Below are 20,828 nucleotides of genomic sequence, written 5' to 3' on the forward strand. Positions count from 1 at the left end.
ACCTGAAAGTCCTCGAGGAATCAACGCGCAGGTAGCTACCCAACCAAGCCAACGTACAGCCGGAACAGCCAGAGCATGCATAGGTACATACATGCCTCCAGCCCTGCGGCCCCAACAAGACAGAGGAATGCGGCCGTGTCTTGGAGCGGCAGGCAGGGGGCAGGCCTAGAACACGCCTGAACTCTACTGTAGGAATGGATCAAACTATGGGATGGATCACCGTTTGCGACAAGATACTTGGACCTTCGTACTTGCACAGGGCATGGGTACCAGCATCCCAACCAGCGTCCCACATGCAACGGCCGCTATCACTGTCCTGTTTCACATGCATATGAATTTGGCGCCAGAGCCCGGCGAGGGGGAAACGTACGGGGGTTCGCTCATGCCCAGCGCCTGTCTGGGTAACCATATCGCATTTACATTGTGGAACTGCCCCTGTACAATGCTCGTCTGGTACAATGACTTTGTGTGCCTGCCTGTGTCTTGTCTGTGCGTGTCTCTCTGTCTGTTCTTCTTCTTCTCCTGTCAGCAGAGACCCTGCGTCTCCCCGCACTGCACCCGTCACGGGCCCCCCGCGTTCGTTCGACAGGCCAAGTACGGAGTAATTGTACAAGTACTCACGGCACTGTACTTGGCACGTCTTGGCTACCAACTGCAACTCGCTAGAGCCTCGAATCTTGGACCCAGAGGCGTCTCTTAGTGCCTGTCTAGCTCAGACTTACGAAGTTCGCAGTGAAAGCTGGACCCTGAACGGACCAGGCCCGCCGACTCTCGCTGGAACATACGCTACGCCAGGTGTTGACAAAGATAGCGAACAAATGGCATCTCCATCAGGTAGTGTTTTCATGTTGAAATCCCGCTCGTTCCAAACCTTGGAGCCGATTGTTCCTCCTCGGGGGGACGAAACCGCCGATCAATCTCGCCAACGATCGATAAGCATTGATGAGCGGTGTGGGTGAGTGAACGCCCCCATCAAACCCTGGTCGAGTTTGATTAAGGATGTGTAATCACAAGAATGTTGACCACTCAAGGGCACTCTTACAACACCTGACATCGATTCCAAGGCAGAGACAGGTACTTTCGTACCTACTTGTAGTCAAAAACCCTTGAAATAGCCGTGTTCGCACGCTTGCTCATGGGTAGACCGCCACAACATTGTTGATCCGAATCTAAATTATCTCATATATCATGATGCCTACTTCGTACCTTTAACTAACCCCCCGGACTTAAGAGGCACCGGATGTGGATGTGTCTCCAACCTCCAAAGCTTATTAGGCGCGCCACCTCTCCAGGTTGGAATGCAGGAGAAAGCATCATCCGAAAAAAATGCTAGACGGACGGAGTGCTACGCTGGACGGGCGCATGCTACGTAGACAGCTTGCGAATCTCATCTCGGAGGGGGGGGCAAATTGCATTCGGGAAGCTTTCTATATTTATGGCGGGATGTTTCTTTTGAAACGCCGAGGTGCAGCTGGCCTGACGACTTGCCGAAATGGGACGAGCCCTTTGCCGTCTCAACGGCGTTTCATCTCGCTGACACGACCTTCAAGCGCACGTTCCCTTGGTGTAATGTCACCAAGTCTTGCCGCCCTACGAATTCAGACGAAAACAAACACACGGATGCACAGTCGTGCTCGGACCGCGTGTCTAGTAGTTATGCCGGCTCCCGTGTACACAGAGGTGCGATACCCAGAAGAAGGACAAGAAAAGTAAGTGTGCTCATAACGTCATGAACCGTCGTTTATAACCGTGAACCCAAACAAGCCGCATCGCATAAGAAACACACAAGGAGAAACAAGGAGATCCACGTCGAAGCTCGAGCAGAGAGCAACCAAGCAAACTCGTGCAGAGCATCCTCCACCGCAAAGGATAAATTAACCTCGAAAGTAAGTAGGCAAGAGAAAGAAAAAGATCCGGGCGGCGACAAGAAGTAAGGAGCTCGCTAGCGGTACTCGTAGCCCCTCGAACGCCGGTGGTCCTCGATGATGATCCGCTGCCGCTCAATGTCGGGGCTCTCCCTCCTCGGGGGCGGGGCCGGGAGGGCCGGCGGGCTCCACCGGCGCGGGGCGTCGACGTACCGGAAGGTCTCGAACTCCGGCTGCGTGCGGACGGGCACGGGCACGGGCACGATCTTCTCGCGCTCGATGATCACCTCGCGGTCCCGCTCCCGCGTCTCCCGGCTGTGCGACCTGCTCTTGCGGCTCTTGGACCTCTTGCGGCGCGGCGCCACGTCCACGGCGATCACGTCGATGATGTCCGGCTCCGGCGGAGGGGGCGGCGGGAGCATGATCGGCGGCGGCGGCGGCGGCACCTCGATGATCTCCGGCGGAGGAGGTGGAGGCGGAGAGGGGAGCCGCGGGGGCGGGATCACCCTGGTCACTCGTGTCCGCACCGTCTTGGAGCCGTTGGTGGGCGGCTCGAGGTAGATGACCTTCTTGGCATCGCGGTATTCGTGTCTTGAGGGCACTTGAAATGGAGACGGCGGATTAGTTGGCCGGATCAAAGCATACTAGGACTGTCGGTGGGTTCTCTTGCTTACTGTTTGAATGTGGTCTGAGCAGATACTGCGGGTTGTTGATTCGAACGAGCAAACAAGAAGACTTGGCAAGCTGGCAAAAGCTCAGTTGCTAGCGTGCGATAAGACGTCCAGGGCAGGAAGAGTCGTCTTTGCCGAAATGAAGAGAGAGATGAAAGTTGCAGTGGATCAACAACGTAGAAAGAAAAGGGCGCATGCCTGGCAAGATATCCTGCCTTGATTGGGAGGGTGGGAGAGGTGCCTGACTGGGCGTCTCATGATGGCGATGATGTCAGCTGCCCAGGAGAATGCCGAGCTGCTAAAGTCCCTGGTGATGCAAGGAGGGCAGATGCGACGCATTTCTTGGTTCTAGAATCACAGCGGCCTGGGTGCCCAATGACAGTGCTGAATCCCCCCGCCGGGCCGCCCTCCACTCCTGTTTTCAGGTGCATAGCGTGCCACTAGACAGCCCGAAAACATCCACTACGGCCCAACCTGAGTGCCCCACCAGCTTCACCAGACGGACCCGTGGACGCGAGACGCAACCCGTCCGTCCTTGTAGTTAGGTAGATGGCGCATACACCACATATCAAAGGAAATAAGATGCACATTAAGATACCCAGCTTTGTCTACATGTTCTATATGGTCTACAAGTGTACGCCCCGAAATCATTGTTTGTAAAACCGGCCCGTCTGAATATGATCAGGCCAGCATATCCAACCGAGCTAGACGAGCTAGGCACTGTACGTCGGGAACCCAGAGCCTGCCGGCTGCTTCGAGCAGAACACTGCTGGGCATCAGCAGGTCTTGATGAACCTCCCCGCTAGATAGCTGCCGTGTAGAGTGCAAGCAGGGATGACCGCTGCTTGGAAACCTGCCAATCCTCAAACACATCCCATCACTCGTCGCTCGGACTTTCAGCTGCCTCCCTTCTCCTCTCCGCCTCCTTGGGATCAGGCAGGTACCTCGCCGCAACGGCAAAGCCCAACGCCAACAGCGTCAGCAGCAACCAGACCGCATAGCCCCAGAGCCACTGGGTTCTCGCGCCCAGAGCAAACAAACTGGTGAACAAGGCAGGGCAGAAGGCCCTCAGCACACTCACCCCGGTCAGGGCAAGGGCGTTGAGCGTCCCGAGGACCTGCGGCGACGGTGTAATGTCGTTGAGCGCGAGCTGGATGGCCGTGAAGCTCATGCTTACACCGCAGCAGATTGCCAGCGCCGTCGGCGCAAATATCCAGAAGAACGTGTCCATCTCCTTGGTGCCCACCCGCAGGATGGCGTTGCCCAGGGGCGAGAGGATGAAGATCAAGGGGTAGGCCAGCGCGCACGCGCGCATGACCCCGTTGGTCCCGAGCCGGTGCTGCAGGGGCGGGAAGATGAGCAGGAGCCAGATGGCCTGCGCGGCGCCGTTGACGCCCATCATCAAGGAGATCTGGAGGTACGTGAAGCCGTAGCCGCCCAGGGCGACCGGCGTGAACCAAAACAGGGGCACGATCGCCGTGTAGGCAAAGGCAAGCAGCATGACGTGCCCGTACACATACAGTACCATGCCGACGCCGGGCGACTTGACTATCTGCCAGGTCGACTTCTCGCCGCCCCCAGCCGCCACCGCTCCCGATGCGGCCTGTTCGACGCGCGAGAAGCCGCTCTCCTCCCGCTGCAGGGTCTCTGTGACAAACAGCGTGCAGGCCGCAGCCGCGGTGGCCCCCACGATTGCGATCACGAAGCTGGCGAGGGCATATGGGTAGTCATGGAAGAACTTGACGTTTCCAAACAGCGAGGGATACTGCTGCGCCGGGTCGGCCAGAGCGCCGCCCAGCAAGGGCCCGATGAACATGCCCAGGTTGCCGGAGAAGGCGAACCAGCTGAAGACTCTGGCCTGCGTCTTGGGCGTGCTGTGCTCCGCCAGCATGGTGCGGATGGTGACGATGGTGCCGGCAAAGACACCGGCGGCGCAGCGGAACAGAATCATCTGCCAGATCGTCCTGGCCATGCCGAAGATGCCGGTAGCGACGGTGACGCCAAACAGCGAGAACACGAGGACGGGCTTACGGCCCACGTGGTCCGCTGCCCTGCCCCAGGGGAGCATGAAGACCGCTTGCGTGAGGGAGAAGAGCGACTCGATGAGCCCGCTGTAGAACCCGACATCTGCGTCGGGGAGGTGCCCGTTCTTCTGGGCCATCTGGTTGACGTAGGGGAAGATGGAGAAGAAGGCCATAGGCTCGACCAAGCGCGCGTAGCAGAGCAGGAAGATCTGGAGCTTCGGGATGGGCTTCTCGGCGCCGACCGGCTCCATCCCGTCCTCGGCGTCTGCAAGAGCTGACGTCGCGGGCCGGACGCCTTGGCTCGCGAGCAGAGGCGAGGTCTCATCCGACGCTCTGTCAATCTCGGCCGACAAGCGACTTGAAGGCGCGCCAGACCGGCCTTGGCTCTGGACAACCGTCATCTTTCTTCTACCGCACCACTTCAGGCTTCCTGTGTTGTGTGAGCTGTTTCGAAGACTTGGAGTCGGGTGAGACCTGTCCGTCAGCTCGGAGGAAGTAAGATTCGAGTCACGTGTGGTTGGTCCACTTTTACGGTAATCTCAACTCAACACACTCCGAACTCCGACTCTGATAAATGTGCAGTGCAATTGTGCTGTCCTACATGTACTTTGTGATGCAAAAACAAACTAAACACAGTGCAATCAGTCGCTGAGCATCGCATAGGCCACCCACTCAGCCCAGGACACGTGGCTGACGTTCTCAACATCCCATTCAATGTCCTTCTTGTTGAACCAAGAATGCTTGATCAGCGCTGCCTTGTATGATATGCACATGATCTCTTCAAACTCCTCCTCCTGCATCCAAACAATGTTCCCCTCACCACCATAACAGATCTCCTCCACAAGGTTTCCAAACTCCCCTTCATCGATGGTGATGCACAAGTCGAATGTCTTGAGTTGCCTGAAGACATGGCTGTACACGTCCAATAGATTCTCAAATTGCCGGCACGTAAGTCTCACGTGCAGAGTGAGGTGCCGGAGTTGAGGGAAGAGGTAGGGCTGTCGAGTCAGTGCGGCTTTGCTTTCGTCCTCTTGACTGTAGATTCCGAGACGGAGCCGTGAGATGAGACGTGCATGACGCAACGGCAATGGCCAGGAGTTCACAGTCTGCCCCTTTCCTACGGCGCGACAATCTGCGACCTTGAAGCGGTTCTCTCCGTAGAGGATTCTTGCGCCCTCTTCCTCGCAGGCTCGAGAGCATCTGAGGATTTCTGGAGAGACTTCTTGTCCAAAAAATGAAAGGTGATACGGACGATTGTCTTTGTAGAAGACAAGTCGTTGTGTCGTTACACACACCTGGTGGACAAAGTCGTAATCGGACAACAGAAGGTAGCGTAGTATCTGCAACCGAATCTCGAATGGCAGCCGGAAGAGGCAAGTCAATGACGGATCTGCTGTCGAGAAGAATGGCGTGTGTGCGATGCTGGTGGCATTTGGTACGGGCCTTCTGGTCACCAGCCGCGCTGGAGCGGAGAAGCCAAAAACGGGGTCGAAGACAATGCGCGTTTGCACGAGCTTCTTTTTAGGCTTGGAAAAGCATTCTTTGTGGTTGATGAACTCCTGGGCGTTTGGCACGCTCATCATCAGGTATCGGAGGAGAGGAGGGAGGTAGTGAAGTCTGAAGACCGGGAACAATTGTCAACGGCGATGTAGAGCTAACCAAGCCAGGATGACGCCCGAAAACACAGTCGAGGCGTAGGAAAGAATTGCCAAGTACAATAGGCAATCAAATTTCCCCCCGAGCTAGACAGAGCTAGAATGTGACAGAATACTTTGAGTGATGCTTGATGAGCAGTTGTTGTCCTATCCGGCTGTGGTTGATTCTTAATGGGTTGCGGAGGCATGGATTTGGCTGATGGGGTGGATCTTGCAAGAAATCCAAGTAGGGGCTTATCCAGTTGTTGCTATGACCAACTAATCAGATAGTCATTTCAGGGTGAGCTGATCTTTGTTCGGGGCTCATTGATGCGAGAAGTCTTTCATATGACTGTTCGCCAAATACAAGGCGGTTAGGCTTTGCTTGCCCGGGAGATACTATTTTGCAAACAGTCAAAGCTTGACTACCTCCAGCAGCCAGCTTTTCAATCCCATTTGGTAATACTCCTATTCTCCACATTGCGTGTTTTGGCTTTCCTTGTCGAGGAGACTGAGATGCATCACGCCATTGAACACTGAATATAGTGCCAGACTTCTACCTCCAGAACAGCCAGACGCTCTGAAGTGGCCCCAAGTAATTTAGGTACATTTACCGACGGGAATTGCCCAGAAAAAACTTTCACTCGCATATCGAATATTTTCAATGTCATAAACTATCAGTGGGCCAACCTCTGACACGTGGAGAGGTTACTGGTCACCCGTCAGCCCCTTACCCTGACACATTATCCAGCAAGACAGTGCTTGACGACAACATTTCTCTGTTGGTTGCTAATTTGTGTATGCAATAGGATATGATATCTCTTCGCTTTTGAAATGCCCCCTTCGCCCTCTATGCCATTCAATGCGTTGGTCTTTCAGCCACTCGTACGGCGCCTGCCGGTCTCCTAGCACTGCCTCCACCGGAACTTGACATCCTCAGCATCGACAGTGAAGATATTCCTCTCATCGGACAGGGCAACGCGGAAGTTGACGTTGAGGATGCCCGGGTTGCCGTCGCCCCCAATGCACTGAGACCATGAAGACTTGCCGGTGGGGACGGAGTTGTGGATAGTCACCGGGACGTCGAGGACCTTGTCGTCATCGTTGTTCAGCGTGCCTCGGACAGTAACCTGCAAGGGCAATCATGTCAGCATGGAGACGACTCCAAAGACTCTTGATTCACTCGGGGGAAGAAGGGAGCACAGTATCGTACAGTGTCAGTCGGGTCGTCGGACCAGAACGCAGTGGTGAAGTAGTTGGCGCACGCGCCGGGCTGCAGGACGGCGTGGCCCTTGACCCAGATGTCGGCCAGGCTCACCTGCCAGCCCGAGGAGCCCCCCGAGGCCTGGACGTGGACCTCGCAGGCGGTCGTGCTGGAGGTGCCGGGCGAGTTGGCGGCAAACTTGCTGAACTTGAACCCTAGGTTGCCAAAGTCTCCGGTGCGCGCGACGCTGTCGGATCCCTGCGGGCAGCCTTGACCCGAGTACTTGACGGACGTGATTCTCGGTGCGGAGGCCGGGGCGTCAGCGGTGTCGGCGGCGACGCCAGTCAGCGCCACTGCGGCGAGGAGGAGGTAGTGTGTGAGTAGCGACATTGTTGACTTGGAAAGCCAAATAGCAAGGGTTGGGATGTCAATACAACTTTGGGTGTTCGGTATTTACTCGAATGTTTTGATCGTTATGCCAGTTAGGATAGACAGTTCGGAGAATATCTCAGGACACAACTAATAAAAAATTGCACGGTCAAGGCCCAAGGGTCGAGGGACCTGCATCACTCTTATAGATGAACTTAGTCCAGGAAGAGACACGAACTGCGCAAGCGTTTCCCTCCTGGCACCAGCCGAAGCACCTGACGATAGAAGACTCGTTTGCCCAGACTGGGGAGTAGCGTTGCACTGAGCCATTACAGTAGCCGAAGAACCCAGGATCCAGAGCTGGCTCGTCCTCCCAGCCATTTTCCCAGAGAACCATTCCGCTTCCATCCAGTTCGGCTTGCCACCTAGCAAGCCACACTGCATGAGAATCGAACTGGAAAAGTCAGGCATTGCGACTCCAATTGCATGTTGGCCGGACTGGTGGCGAAATACCAAGTTAGGGACGATGGCAAGAATGCGCGAGAATGGTAGAAAACCAAGAGGTGAAATCATTGCCACAATTTATCCATATTGCCAACCCATGGTTTGCACCATCCCAAGCACCTGGGATATTTCTCATTGGTCTAATAATAGCTCACAAACCTCTTCCACCAGGTAGTGTGTCATTCGATGCAACCTTATTTTCTCGTTGATCATCCCTCCGAAGGAGGCAATTGGCAGATGCGAGAGGGATCCTCGTCCTGTCAGTGCCCTCCTCTAGTAGCAGCGAGAACTCCAGAGGCACAAGAATGGCTGGAAGCCAATATATGCAAATGAACTTGCCACTGGATATAATGGGATCGGCCGAATAGACTTTTGACCTGGCCATCTCATCTCGTCACCCCACAGGCGAAAGAGAGTATGGTCTCGCCTTCACAAAGTCTAGCATGACGATCTGTCTTTGATGACCCCGGATCTGTCAAGCACACTTACGTTCATAGCTTGTAATCAGGGTCTGCGGCTCTAGATCGCTCTATCAACGCAAAGAGTTCGGTCGCATCCTCCGCAACCTTTATTGCCAAGATGCCGCGATGTCACCCAGGCTGCTCTGGTCCAGCCCGTCTCAACCTCAGCACTGAGATCCGGTACTGGGTCGAGACATGAGAAATCCATTCTGGGGTCATACCGGAACGTTGTTTCCACCATTGTTACGGTAAAGGGACGAAAAGAAAGAACCGGGAGGCTTGAGGATGTCGCACCCAAAGCAGCCTTGTGAGCTAAACATAGCATCAAGCAATTTGTGGGGTGCTTTAGCCCTCGGCCTCCTGCGAGGAACGACCGTCGAGCGTCGCATTGGGACAGAATAGAGTTTATATGAGCCGGGGTGTAGCCTTTCCATAGCTTAAAGGCATTATCGCGTGCTGACCAAGCCGAGATCGACGCAGCGTTCTTGGAGTCCCCTTCTGGCCAAAGCCGGACTTCCTCAGTCAACCATGGTATTGCAACCTGTGTACGTAAAGCCCAATAAAGCATTGAATTAGTAACAAGCGGTGTCCGTAACTCGCAATGCTCTCGAATATTGTTTGTTCAGTAATCAGTAGCACGCAGGCAGGGTCTGGGACAGTGGAGTGTTCGAGAGGTGGAGAGAGATCATCTGCCCCCGTCTCAGTGATGCTAAGATTCACGTTTTCGGCGCCTTTTCATCGAGTACTCAGCCTCCGTGATGTACCAAGGACAGTATATTCGTCCGATCGACCCATGATGATTTAGAAAACTTGGTGGCGACAGTCCAGAGGAGCGCCGTCCTGCCCTCCACTACGGAGCCTGAGCTCGACTATTCCGGGCCGTAAAAGTCAGCAAGTGTTTTGGATTGGAACTTGTGCAGTTGACATAGCTCAGCTCTAAGTCGGCCAGCGCAGTCTCGGGTGCCTTCTCTTTCCGTGCTTGCCCGTGAACAAGGCCCTATCCTCACGCGTGGACCTCGGGAGGAACACCAGTCCTCTCGTTCTTGATCGTTTGAGTGAGCTCCCTATCATCACAGGAGACGGTGACTTTGGATTCATTGAAAGAGCCTTCCACTCTGACCGAGCCCTTCTTACTGGCGGAAGTCTACGAGTCCTCGCGTAGTGTGGTCCTAACCGAGATCTGAAAGCTGCCCGTGATGTCAGACTTTGTCCTTATGACGACATTGGTAGCGTCCACAGGAGGCAGGTGCTCCTGCAGTTGGATGGTGAAAGCTGATACTCGGGCGATCTCGTTTCTTGGCTGCGATGCAAGAAGGTCTCGCAGCCCGGCCATGTAGTGCACTCCACCGTCAAGGAGGAAACCACCTTGATGGGTTGGTTGGTTGCGCCACTCGGTATCTGGCCAAGGCTCTGAAAATCAAATGTAAAAGGTGGGATGGCCAACGCATATCGAGACTTACGGTACCAATGGACGGTGCTGGGTATCAGACCAAAGCTGTCGTGCCTGGAATCCAAGAATGCGGGCCATGCCCTTGAGCTCCTGGGTAGCCAGGCGATAACTCTCAAGGAAGTGCTATTTCTCGGCGATTGAACACGTTGGGCCTGCGATCGCGGACCGATACCACTTGATCAGTGCGACTGAGTCCTTGACATTCTCTCCTACTGCTGGCTTCTCGGATAGAACATGCTTTCTAGCCAAAAGGGCGGGGCGAACGTACGTGGCCAGGTTCTTGATTGAGAAGTTGCCATACATTGAGATATCGTTCTGTTAAAGACTGGTAATTAAACATTGTCATGGCAAATTTATCTTATCTGATGGATGACCAGTGCAGCAATGCCTGCACGCTGGAGGAGCGCATCTAGCTTCATCTGGGTACAGATCGACCTGTTCAGGCTTGAGATCGGCAACTGACTTAGGAGACTTCAGAGAACAACCGGAGAGTTGTTCTGGACACAGGCCGGCCAGTAGGCCCACAGCTGTCACCACCTGATATAACATAAGCCCCACAAATCAGATTTACAGTAACATAGCCTAGGCTGCTTGAACAAAGGAAAGTGAATAATATTCAATGACTGAAGTGAATGTAAAGTGAATATGAAAAAATGACCTGTGCTCAGGATTGCCTTACTCGGCTATTCCTCGGTAGCTGGGAAGAGCAGCTATTGTTTAACCAACCAATGATCTCCGCGATGTGGGAGGGTTTCAGGCCACCAAGGGTTATTTAACCTTTGCCAACTCCCTTAAATAATCCAAGCACTACCCAAGTGCAAAAGGTACCTATATAGGCAACCCCTCTTGTTTTTGCGATACTCGCGCCACTATCCCGTTCAATTCTCACCAACGGCGCGCAAATGGCTGAGAACGACCTCAACGCCGGCAGTGGCCGCGACCACCTTCTGGATGCCAGCATCTTCGTCAAGAGGGTTGGCGGCATCCTCGTTGGACGCTACGTGCCGAGCATCGCCACGGCTCTCTCGCACTTCTGGTTCTCCCGGCCTACCATCCACCCCATTCATTCGGGTCACCCGCTCGCGCTGGCCTGGAACGAGGGCAACTTAGCCACGGATCTTGAGAGCATCCTCGATGAGGATCACATCCGCTTCACTTTGCTCTGCCCTTTCACAGTCCGTGACGTCTGCCTCATCGATCAGGCCGATCCCGCCACGATCGTCATCGCTCTTCATCCCGGTTCCACCACTCTTGACAAAGTTTAGGACGCTCTTGTCAAAGTTGTGGATGTTTTGCGGGCATACTCGCTCCATCAATCGGTCTGTGTCGAGCTGACCGAAGGTGTCATGTCTCCTCACAATCTCACCACCAACCATGAACCCACTATCAAGTACGGCCTAGGCCCCAGCTTTGAAGAGTCATTTTCGTCAGCTTCTTGCGCTGGAGCTAGTATTGGTGGCTCTGGATCCGATGGAACCCTGGGTGCTTATCTCAAGCTTGACATCACTCGGATCAATGAAGGGATCCTCAAGACAGAGACGAAAATCCTTGCTCTCTCGGCTCACCATGTTGTCTCGCCCGGTAAATCGACCCTTGCTTTACTGCTCGTATTCAGCCCTGTCATAGGTTGCTTGCTAACCTCGAGAGTTATAGATCGCGATGATGCTATTGATGGTTCACGGGTATGCCTGGACGTCCACCAGCCAGCGCTTACCAAGCAGTCCGCTTGGGTCGAGCGACTAAAGCGCAACATGCAGCGCCTCCAGCAACGAATTGAGAGCCCCACGACGCCGGAGCGTACAGCTATGCTGGTTGCCGAGTTCAACGACGTATCTGCCCTCCTTGGAAAAGCCGAATCCTTTTCAACTCATTTCGGCAAGGTTTTCTGCACCTCAGGCCTGACGGTTTCGAGCATCCTGACTCTGGGACGCATCGCCCACCTCGAATGGGCCTTAATCGAGGTTGACGCTAGCCGTCTTGGCGATGACTCTATTCCGATCACGAATGTGCGTATAAACACCTTCCTGTTTATATTGAGCTCGCAGAACTGACAACGCATCCTTGTAGCGTCCGGCTCCTCATGTCCTTGACGAGCTCGCCCGGGTCATCAAACGGCATGACTACGTTGAAGCGGCCCGATCTGAAGACGAACGCGTCTTCAAAATTGGTGCCGCCTCTGCTACTACTATCGGCTTCTGTAATGGGACCTGTGCTCTGGTGCGCACTTATGGAGAGGTCGAGTACCATGTTATCGCCAACCTCATTCTCCCCGATGTTGGCTTTAGTGCGTTTTCTGCCCACGGGGACTCGGGCGCTGTTATTCGCGCTTTCCCTGATGAAGGGGAGCATAAGGCAATTGGCTTGCTCTATAGCGGCTTCAAGAACGAGACTCCGTCGCCCTCTGACGTTGTGCCTCCGCCTGCTACCCTGCAGGCCATGTCCGACGTGCGATTCCACCACTCTCCGGAAGTCGACCTGCGCGGTATGACCTTGTACACCCCTATGGATCATATCATGGAATCGATGCGTGCGGGACTGATGTCCATGCTGGAAGCGGATGGCGCCGAGGTGGTGCACCTCCATTTGGAGCTGCTCGACTGAGCACTCCATTTGTTCTTGTCAGGCCTAGTTCATTAACATGTGAACGAGGCGATTGTGGAGGTTTGAGCGGTCTTGGCCTCCCATTTTCGAGAATGCCGCTCGGTTGCGCGTCTGGAGAAGGGACCAACATCTCTGGAGGGTAGGTTGGTCCATAGGGTTTCGCCTGAAGATTCTCACGACACAACGTGTTGCGACTGCGACTTTTGGCTGCGGATTTCGACTGCAGGGAAGCGGTTAGGATGCATTAGCGCCCCCATTCCACTTGAGAAGAATGGGTTCTCGCATAATCCTAGATAAATGAAAAATTGACATCGTCACTGAGCATGACCCAGACTATCTCGCTGCCTCAAATGAAGGGATTGATGTCTGAGTGATTACCTTTGTTGTTCCAAGCCCCGCCAATCAATCTAAAGCTCAATCAGCCAAACTTCCCCTTTGGTCTTTTCTGGTGACCCCGCATCTCTGGCTCCATGTTGCTTCTGCTATCCCAACCCCCGGAAATATGTTCAAATTCGTGTCCGACGACGTTGGCGGCGTAGGGGCCAAGCGTAAAAACTCACGCAAGACTTGCGAGTCGTGCAAAAAGCGCCATGTAAGTGTGCCTGTTTTCGAAAGAAAAGTCGACTCCGCTAAGCTGCCCGAAGCCCTCTCATGACTGATTCTTGATCCAGAAACGCTGTACGCACACGGACGGATCACAGAACAGTGGCCCGGCCCGATCCCCGGGCTTGTCATCGACAGTGTCATCGATAGCCAACACGGGCATACAAAAGCCGCCGAGTCAAATCCCTTCCGGCCCGCAAGCGGCCGTCGAAAGCGATCCTCGACCAGTACCGGCTGAACTGGCGCGGGCCCGGCAAACACGGAAATCCTACCTTCGCTTCGTTGGCGACCTTAGCCCCGAGGCGTCCTTCCTAAGCGGAGGACGTAAAGACGATGGCGGAGGCAATCATCCTAGGCATGCGGACGTAGGAGTCTGGCTTGGAGGGAAGCCCGAGGAAACGCATGCGACAGATGACGTAGGAGAATCCGGCCCGTCTGCAAGGCATCGCGACGGCCCTCTTTCGCAGCCGTCGGGCCTCTCCTGCCTCAAGACGCTGTCGGCTCATCTACGAAAGGAATGTCTGTCTGTTCTGCCTCCGGAATACGAGTTCACGTTCATATCGGAGTTATACTACGCCAAGTTTGATCCCATATACCCCATTCTACACCGAGAAGTTCTCGAGCAATACAATCCGATGGAGGCGACTGCTCTCAAACAGTGTATATGTCTTGTCGCTTCCCTGGACCCTGCTCTAAAGGGACAGCTGCGACTACCTCACACAGAGCGAATCCTCCCTCAGACTGAATTTCGAGCATGCGTGGCTGCTGCAATAAAGCAGTCGCTGGACATGGGCTTCATCCTTGACAGGGTGGTCCTCTTACAAGTGTGCGCGTTGATGGCCTTTTACGTTGACCGGCCGAGTTGCAGTGAGTTGTCGAGTTATTACTGCGCCCAGGTTGTTCACCACTCCCAGACCCTGGGCCTGCATCTCGGTTGGCCGGACGATAGCATACAGAGTGAGAAGTCGCATCGACTCTTTTGGTGCGTATGGGTACTCGACAGGCTCAACGCGGCGATCAATGGCCGTCCGGTGCTTTACCACAGCAGAGACATGGATATGAAGATTACAGACTCAGTGCCGGATCAGATGCCATCGTTCAGGCTAGTGATACGGATCACCGAGCTCCTCGACGAGGCAATATCTCGTTACCGCCCCAACCCTGATAGTGCTGCGGCATCAGAAGCAGCAGGGGAAGACTTGACATTTGAGAACCTGGTGCGGGAGACTCAGACTGCAGAAGTCGGTGATGCTTTGCTTGGTATGTTTGCTTGCCATCTCCTCCACCTTCACCATCAAGCGTATTAAGACCAGATATTAGCCTCCCTTGAGCTGTTCTTCCTGGCGGTGCTCATACTCCGCAGTCGACCAAAAGCCGAGTATCAGGGCTCAGTTGCGCGCGGCCCTAGCACGAGTCTTCAATACTTCTGTGCTTCCAGCATCGTGTCCATTGCATCCGAGGAATTCAAATCGTCCATGACATTCTGGGTCGCCGTCCCATACGCGGTCTCGCTGGCAGCCTCGGTTGCATACAAGACGCTGCGAAACAGCAGCGTGCCCTACCAGCGGAAGAGAGCCTATGGCTTGTTTCACAGCAGTTGCGAGGTGTTGGAGGAGTTGGGCAAGGGCTTTCTCTCAGCTCGGGCCATGGCGCGCCTTGCAACTGATACCTTGCAGCAAGTGGAGCGGGCAGCAGTTGGAAGGAAGATGGCCAAGACACAGGAAGACTCAGCCAGAACTAGCACTAACGGCAACCTGAGTAGAGGAGAGAACCATGCGCCGGCCAGGACGCCAGATGCTCCGGGGTTTGCGACTCTTCGCCCGGCGGCTAGCTCCTCGCAGGCACCTAATGAAGCAACGGGCGAGCCGTCAGAGTCACAGACGATGACTGTGATGAGCTCACAAACGCCAGGGCTGGACGCGACGCTGCTTTCATTGGATGCGAATAGCAACAACACCCTCGACGACTTTATTGGTGACGCGGGCATCTTCAACGATTTTGATCCAAATTTCGACCTCAGCCGCATTGATGCCATCTTTTCGGCCAACCTCGACCCAGGGCTGCCGCCGCTTCCAAGCGGACTCTTTGACATGGACAGCAGTTATTTCCCATGATTGCGAAGAGCGTCATATGCATTGGGCGATCAGTTCAATGACGTATCAAGACCTGCGGTCAGCGCTAGACCGTGGAGGATGAGTTAGTGTAGAATGATATTGAACACCTTCCCGGAATGGACATCAATCCTGGTGGCTCGGATTCCACCCAGGCCATCATAGGCCGAATGTAGCCGGTCAGATGTTGCCAGGGCCAGGTTCAAGACCGGAGCACGACCTTGACACAGGTTGTAATAAACTCCCATTTTCAAGACAGGAATCTTGCCGACTTTAGTGGGGCATCATGATAAAGAGGAGTGGAGGGGAATTTGGTCGATCCTGCTTCTTCTTGACGCTCATGTAGAGCCACAGCAGATTGCCTGGATACAATGGCGGAGGTTCAACCAAGTACGCAGTCACAGCCCGTTGACCAGTCAGGGCCATCCCAAGCACGGCCGACCAACCCAGCGCCAGATTCCCAAGCGTTGGTGGTCCAACGGCCTGGGCAGCAGGGGCTGCGGAGATATCTATACTCGGGCCTCGTTGCGGCGCTCGCCGTTTCTGTCTCACTGTTCCGCTTTGGCACGAGCGTATTCCCATTCGGCGCCAGCCTGAGGGCCGATGACTACGCCGGCAGAACGCGGCATGTGCTCTCGACGACGCCTCTGATCGACGGCCACAATGACCTCCCGTATGTCGTCCGGCAGGAGCTCAAAAACAAGATCTACAGCCCTCGTTTTGATTTTGCCGGCGCCCTCCTCAGCCACACGGATCTGGGCAAGATGCGGAGCGGCCAGATGGGCGGCCAGTTTTGGAGCGTCTACATGGAATGCCGCGAGGAAGGCGTGGCGCAGATGGAGGATGCCACGGTGAGTTGCTGAGCCAGATGAACGAGTCTCACTGGGCCTAGAGAAGGGACACAATCTCACACTGCAATGCTCAGTGGGTGGTGCGAGACACCCTCGAACAGATTGATGTCGTCCGGCGTCTGATCGCCAAGCATCCAGACGACCTGCAATTCTGCGTCACGCCGGCCTGCGTCCGCACCGCCTTCGCGGCCGGGAAGATCGCAAGCATGATTGGCATCGAGGTAAACCCTCCCGCGTCCTGTCCCGCGTTGGGTCGACCCGCGCTCGGAATCTCTCGGGGCTGACAGGAATGGAAAACACAAACAACAGGGGAGCCACCAGCTCGGCAACTCGCTGGCCGTGCTGCGCCAGACCTTCGAGCTCGGCGCCCGCTACCTGACCATCACGCACAACTGCGACACGCCCTTCGCCACCTCGGCCACGTCGGTCGCCGCCGGCGGCGCGGACGGCGGGCTGACCCCCTTCGGCCAGCGGCTCGTCGCCGAGATGAACCGGCTGGGCATGCTCGTCGACCTCGCGCACGTGTCGCCGCAGACGATGCGCGACGCGCTGGGCGCCAGCGCCGCGCCCGTCATCTTCTCGCACTCGGGCGCCTACGCGCTCAACCGGCACCTGCGCAACGCCCCCGACGACGTGCTGCGGGGGCTCCGGGCCAACGGCGGCGTCATCATGGTGCCCTTCGTCAGCTTCTTCTTCCGCACGGACGACACCGGCGGCGCGAGCATCCACGACGTCGCCGACCAGATCTTGTACATTGCCGACCTCATCGGGTGGGAGCACGTGGGCCTCGGCTCGGACTTTGACGGGTCGGATTCCATGGTCAGGGGCATGGAGGTGAGGATAGTTCGACGATTCATCAACACTCTTCCCTCTTTCTTTTTGATTTGCTCACTCAGGCTGACCAACTGGCTGTTTCTAGGATACCTCAAAGTACCCCGACCTTATACAGCTGCTCATGAAGCGGGGCGCGACAGACAAGCAGATCCGTCTGCTCGTGGGAGAGAACATCCTGCGCGTGTGGACGGCTGTGGAGAAGCATGCCCAGAGAGCTCAGTCGACGCTGGGCGAGCTGCCCATAGAAGACGTCTGGGATGGGCGGGAGTGGTCCCATGTACACGATGCTGATCTTCCACTCATGTTTCACGACAGCAAGAAGGAGAGGCGAGAGGCTTACTGAGAGGACATGTTTCAGATGCAAATGAAGGTTGCGAGATGTTTGTGTCGGTAAATAAAGCTAGTTTTCACTACACGATACGTGGGCATTTGCTCTTCGAGTGCCTTTCTTTGATCCATTCCTGTCGTCAAGTCATGGTTGGGTGCTTTGAGTGCCCAATTCTCCAATCACACCTTGTCAAGGCTAGGCTTCCGGCCATAACAGCAGTGCCTGTTGTAGTCACATCAGTCATAACCCACAGCCAATAATCACATGAACCAGCAAGTAGCAAAGATGGCAAAACTTACATGGGCCAATAAGCGTGGATCCTGGGGTTCTTCAACTCCTTCCTCGCCCCGGCCGCGTACGCAAAGCACTCGTCCTGCGACATGCCCAGGCCGCGGGTGAAGAGGAAGAGGGTCAGGCCCTCGAGCCCGCGGTCCATGTTGGCCAGGTTCCAGAGGCCGAGGGTCTTGTGCTTCTTGTCCTTGGGCCACTGGTTGCTGGGCCACTTGAAGACCTGGAGGTGCACGTCCTCGAAGCCGGCCTGCTCGAACATGGACTTGTACTTCTTGGTGTGGTCGATGGGCCGGCCGAGGTTGCGCGCGGCCTCGACGGTCATGTAGCACATCTTGACGAGGTTGTGCTCCTCGGTCAGGGTGCCGTCGTCCGAGGTAACGGGCAGGCCCGTGTCCCACATCTCGAGGTAGCCTCCGGGCTCGAGGTTGCTGTGTGATAGAAAAGAATGCTTAGCAGCGATGGAAGAAGGAACTCCGATAATGCGACAAACGGAGGGGAGCCTTACTCGAAGCATTTCTGTATCATGCCTTGGTGGTCGGCAAACGAGCCGCCGGTGTTGCGGGCATAGATAAAGTCGAATTTATTGCTCCACGTCCATTCCTTTTCGACATCGTCGACTTCAAACTGGCAATTAGGCGGCACACTGGGGATTTATCAGTCATGGATGCGTTGTTTGGATAGTCTGGAGTTCAGGACCACTCACAAGTTCGGCTGGATGGGACTCAGGTCCACACCAATCACCTGTGCTTCTGGATGCGCGTCCGCTTCAAAGGAAGTCAGCTGAGATGCTGTAGGTGTTGTTGCTGTCTACTGCATGGTCCAGTCTCACCATAGTCAATGGCCCAAATTCCTATGACATATCAGCACTCTACACCTGAAGCAACGGAGGAGGAATAGCATCGTTTCCTTTCATACCGGTTCCGGTGCCCAGATCTAGGACCCTTTTCGCAGTCTCGTTCTTGGGACAAAGCGCGAGCTTGCTATCGAGCGTCAAGAGCATCAGATGGTGAGAAATGTCTGCAGTGTCATGTTAGACTAATCCCTTCACTGGATGCGCGTTCGTGCGGGATCGGCGTCAAGTATCAACGGATCAGGGGTGGGGCGCATACCGAGACGATCCCTCTCTTGCTGGGTAAATAGTGAGCAGGGTGTTCACAGTGTTGATTGCTTGCTGCATCTCCTCTTTCCCCAGGCCAGAACATACCTCGTCATTAGGAAAAGCATATTCTGAGGATGATCCAGTCAGCCTGCCCGTCGCGCACATGCATCGACAAGAAATGCTGTGTTCGGTACTTACTCCCCGCGCTGAGGGCATGATACGTCCTGCCATTCTCCTCATGGAATGCGAGGACGCTCGAACGCAGCGAGGTCAGCGATGTGTCGTTGATGGACTTGGCCGCGGTCGCGCCCCGTTGTTAGCCAGCAGACCGGCGACTGGGCTTCTTGGGATATTGCTTTTTTTCATACGCACCACGCCGACAGCCGAGTCCTCGTCCGGGCCAAAGGTATCAGCCACCTACATTTGTCGATCCATCGTCAGTTCGATTCTGCGCAATGTTCTGCAGCGAATGGAGCGGGGATCCAGGGACTGGGTCCATCCCACGAAGGGCTAGCCTACAAGATGCTCTCCGCTGGGGCCAGGAGCCGGATCTTCACGGGGGCTGCTCATCGTAGATGGTGCGATGTCTCTTCTCTAAGATCTGTGGAGAGTCTTCAATGTAGGTGCAAACCGACCATAGGGAGTAGTAGCGTACGGCGCTCAACGAGGGTGATGTTGTCAAGTTGAAGAGAAGACGAAAATCGAGTGCTCCCAACGGCATCCTAAGAAATCTCTCCCACCCTTCCAGCGACCCAGCACATCGGACTGTGGTCCTCCTTCATGAAAAACTGGAGACCTCGGTGCGCAATTTTGTACCCAAGTGGCATGGTGTAATGAAGCTGTGAAGGGGGAAGCGAACAGGGGGTTCCGTCGGCTGCTGCCACTGGGACGTCCGCACTGGCGAAGCTAGTCCCTGATCGGGAAGCTCAAGCTGTCACCAGCAAGCTCCCGCGGGCACCGCCGTCGTTGAAGGACGCCACTTCGCTCTGTGCTGCGCTTTTGTGTGAAGGGAGCGAGCGGAATCAACGGCCGAATGCAGCTTGGCCGCTTCGCTTGTGGCGCGCCAGGGCCAATGGCTGGTGTAGGGTCCAGCGGAGGACACGCCGTGTTCATCCTGTCAGTATGCAGTTGCACATGCTGCACCGACGACGCAGCCTATCAAGACAAGAAGAACCCCAGCATGGGCCTGACGCTTTCCCTAACGCCTTCCTTGGCATTTGGGGGACCCCCTCCTCCGTTGGCGGTGCACAGATACTGTCGGTGCTTTTCGTCGTTGATAGTTGTGACCAACAACAGCCTTCAAGGTCGATCTGGCGCGAAATCCTGGCCCCTCCCACAACGTGGTCTTCAGCAGTGGATACCCCCGCTCAGCCCGCTGGTCCGCGCCTAAACGCACTAAAGAATCCTGGCCCGACTTCCCCGGAAGCGCTAGAGCTGCTGCCTTTCGGGGCGACACTCCAGTGGCTCCACAACTGAATGTCAACCTACCTCGAAGCGGCTCGAGTACGGGATCACCACATACCCAGGTATTTTGACGAGAGGCATTTTCTCTCCGTAAACACGCGGGATTCCTCGAACATTTGACCATGGCTGGCTGCTGTGTAGCCGATCAGTCACATCAATTGAAAGACAGGCCGGACATGGTACGCGCCAGAAGTTGGCATATCATGATCACGGGTGCAAACATAAGTATCATCAAGTGTTTTTTTTTTGCCATTTCAATTCGGGGCGTCATACGCGTACAATAATAATTAGCAAATGGGTATCATGAGCTCTTTCAGTTCTCAGTGGGAAAGCAAGACCAGCCGGCCAGTCCCAAACAAGAGAACAAACATCGATGTTACAAAACTATAAAAAAATAAACGGAACCAGCTCTCCTTCCTTCCGCAAAAAGTCCAAGGGTTCATCTCCAGAACCTCCTCCAAAAG

At 55.2% G+C, this 20,828-nt stretch overlaps 7 protein-coding genes across 7 annotated transcripts; 3 read left to right on the forward strand and 4 right to left on the reverse strand.

Annotated features, from left to right (window-relative positions):
• Positions 1 to 1,942: 1,942 nt before the first annotated feature.
• On the reverse strand, positions 1,943 to 6,140 carry E0L32_003756 (uncharacterized protein; the record flags this gene model as incomplete). Its single annotated transcript, XM_031138091.1, has 3 exons — positions 1,943 to 2,509; positions 3,618 to 5,034; positions 5,233 to 6,140. The coding sequence occupies 3 exons, from the start codon at positions 6,138 to 6,140 to the stop codon at positions 1,943 to 1,945; spliced, it is 2,892 nt and encodes a 963-aa protein (XP_030998173.1).
• A 959-nt stretch (positions 6,141 to 7,099) lies between these two features.
• On the reverse strand, positions 7,100 to 8,340 carry E0L32_003757 (uncharacterized protein; the record flags this gene model as incomplete). Its single annotated transcript, XM_031138092.1, has 4 exons — positions 7,100 to 7,324; positions 7,408 to 7,834; positions 8,043 to 8,221; positions 8,281 to 8,340. 4 exons carry the CDS (start codon positions 8,338 to 8,340, stop codon positions 7,100 to 7,102), a joined length of 891 nt encoding a protein of 296 aa, XP_030998174.1.
• A 1,536-nt stretch (positions 8,341 to 9,876) lies between these two features.
• E0L32_003758 (uncharacterized protein) lies at positions 9,877 to 10,485 on the reverse strand (the record flags this gene model as incomplete). Its single annotated transcript, XM_031138093.1, has 3 exons — positions 9,877 to 10,142; positions 10,193 to 10,236; positions 10,355 to 10,485. The coding sequence occupies 3 exons, from the start codon at positions 10,483 to 10,485 to the stop codon at positions 9,877 to 9,879; spliced, it is 441 nt and encodes a 146-aa protein (XP_030998175.1).
• A 599-nt stretch (positions 10,486 to 11,084) lies between these two features.
• Positions 11,085 to 12,783, forward strand: E0L32_003759 (uncharacterized protein; the record flags this gene model as incomplete). Its single annotated transcript, XM_031138094.1, has 4 exons — positions 11,085 to 11,402; positions 11,448 to 11,763; positions 11,836 to 12,188; positions 12,250 to 12,783. 4 exons carry the CDS (start codon positions 11,085 to 11,087, stop codon positions 12,781 to 12,783), a joined length of 1,521 nt encoding a protein of 506 aa, XP_030998176.1.
• A 502-nt stretch (positions 12,784 to 13,285) lies between these two features.
• Positions 13,286 to 15,500, forward strand: E0L32_003760 (uncharacterized protein; the record flags this gene model as incomplete). Its single annotated transcript, XM_031138096.1, has 3 exons — positions 13,286 to 13,375; positions 13,455 to 14,646; positions 14,707 to 15,500. The coding sequence occupies 3 exons, from the start codon at positions 13,286 to 13,288 to the stop codon at positions 15,498 to 15,500; spliced, it is 2,076 nt and encodes a 691-aa protein (XP_030998177.1).
• A 368-nt stretch (positions 15,501 to 15,868) lies between these two features.
• Positions 15,869 to 17,525, forward strand: E0L32_003761 (uncharacterized protein; the record flags this gene model as incomplete). Its single annotated transcript, XM_031138097.1, has 4 exons — positions 15,869 to 16,348; positions 16,423 to 16,569; positions 16,658 to 17,182; positions 17,268 to 17,525. 4 exons carry the CDS (start codon positions 15,869 to 15,871, stop codon positions 17,523 to 17,525), a joined length of 1,410 nt encoding a protein of 469 aa, XP_030998178.1.
• A 164-nt stretch (positions 17,526 to 17,689) lies between these two features.
• On the reverse strand, positions 17,690 to 19,470 carry E0L32_003762 (uncharacterized protein; the record flags this gene model as incomplete). Its single annotated transcript, XM_031138098.1, has 9 exons — positions 17,690 to 17,732; positions 17,810 to 18,229; positions 18,307 to 18,444; positions 18,505 to 18,589; positions 18,631 to 18,651; positions 18,717 to 18,818; positions 18,911 to 18,929; positions 19,273 to 19,317; positions 19,420 to 19,470. The coding sequence occupies 9 exons, from the start codon at positions 19,468 to 19,470 to the stop codon at positions 17,690 to 17,692; spliced, it is 924 nt and encodes a 307-aa protein (XP_030998179.1).
• Between the last annotated feature and the right edge of the window lie 1,358 nt (positions 19,471 to 20,828).

This window comes from Thyridium curvatum (genome assembly GCF_004353045.1).
Source record: "Thyridium curvatum strain D216 chromosome Unknown NODE_17_length_530222_cov_84.051745, whole genome shotgun sequence".
Taxonomy (NCBI): domain Eukaryota; kingdom Fungi; phylum Ascomycota; class Sordariomycetes; order Thyridiales; family Thyridiaceae; genus Thyridium; species Thyridium curvatum.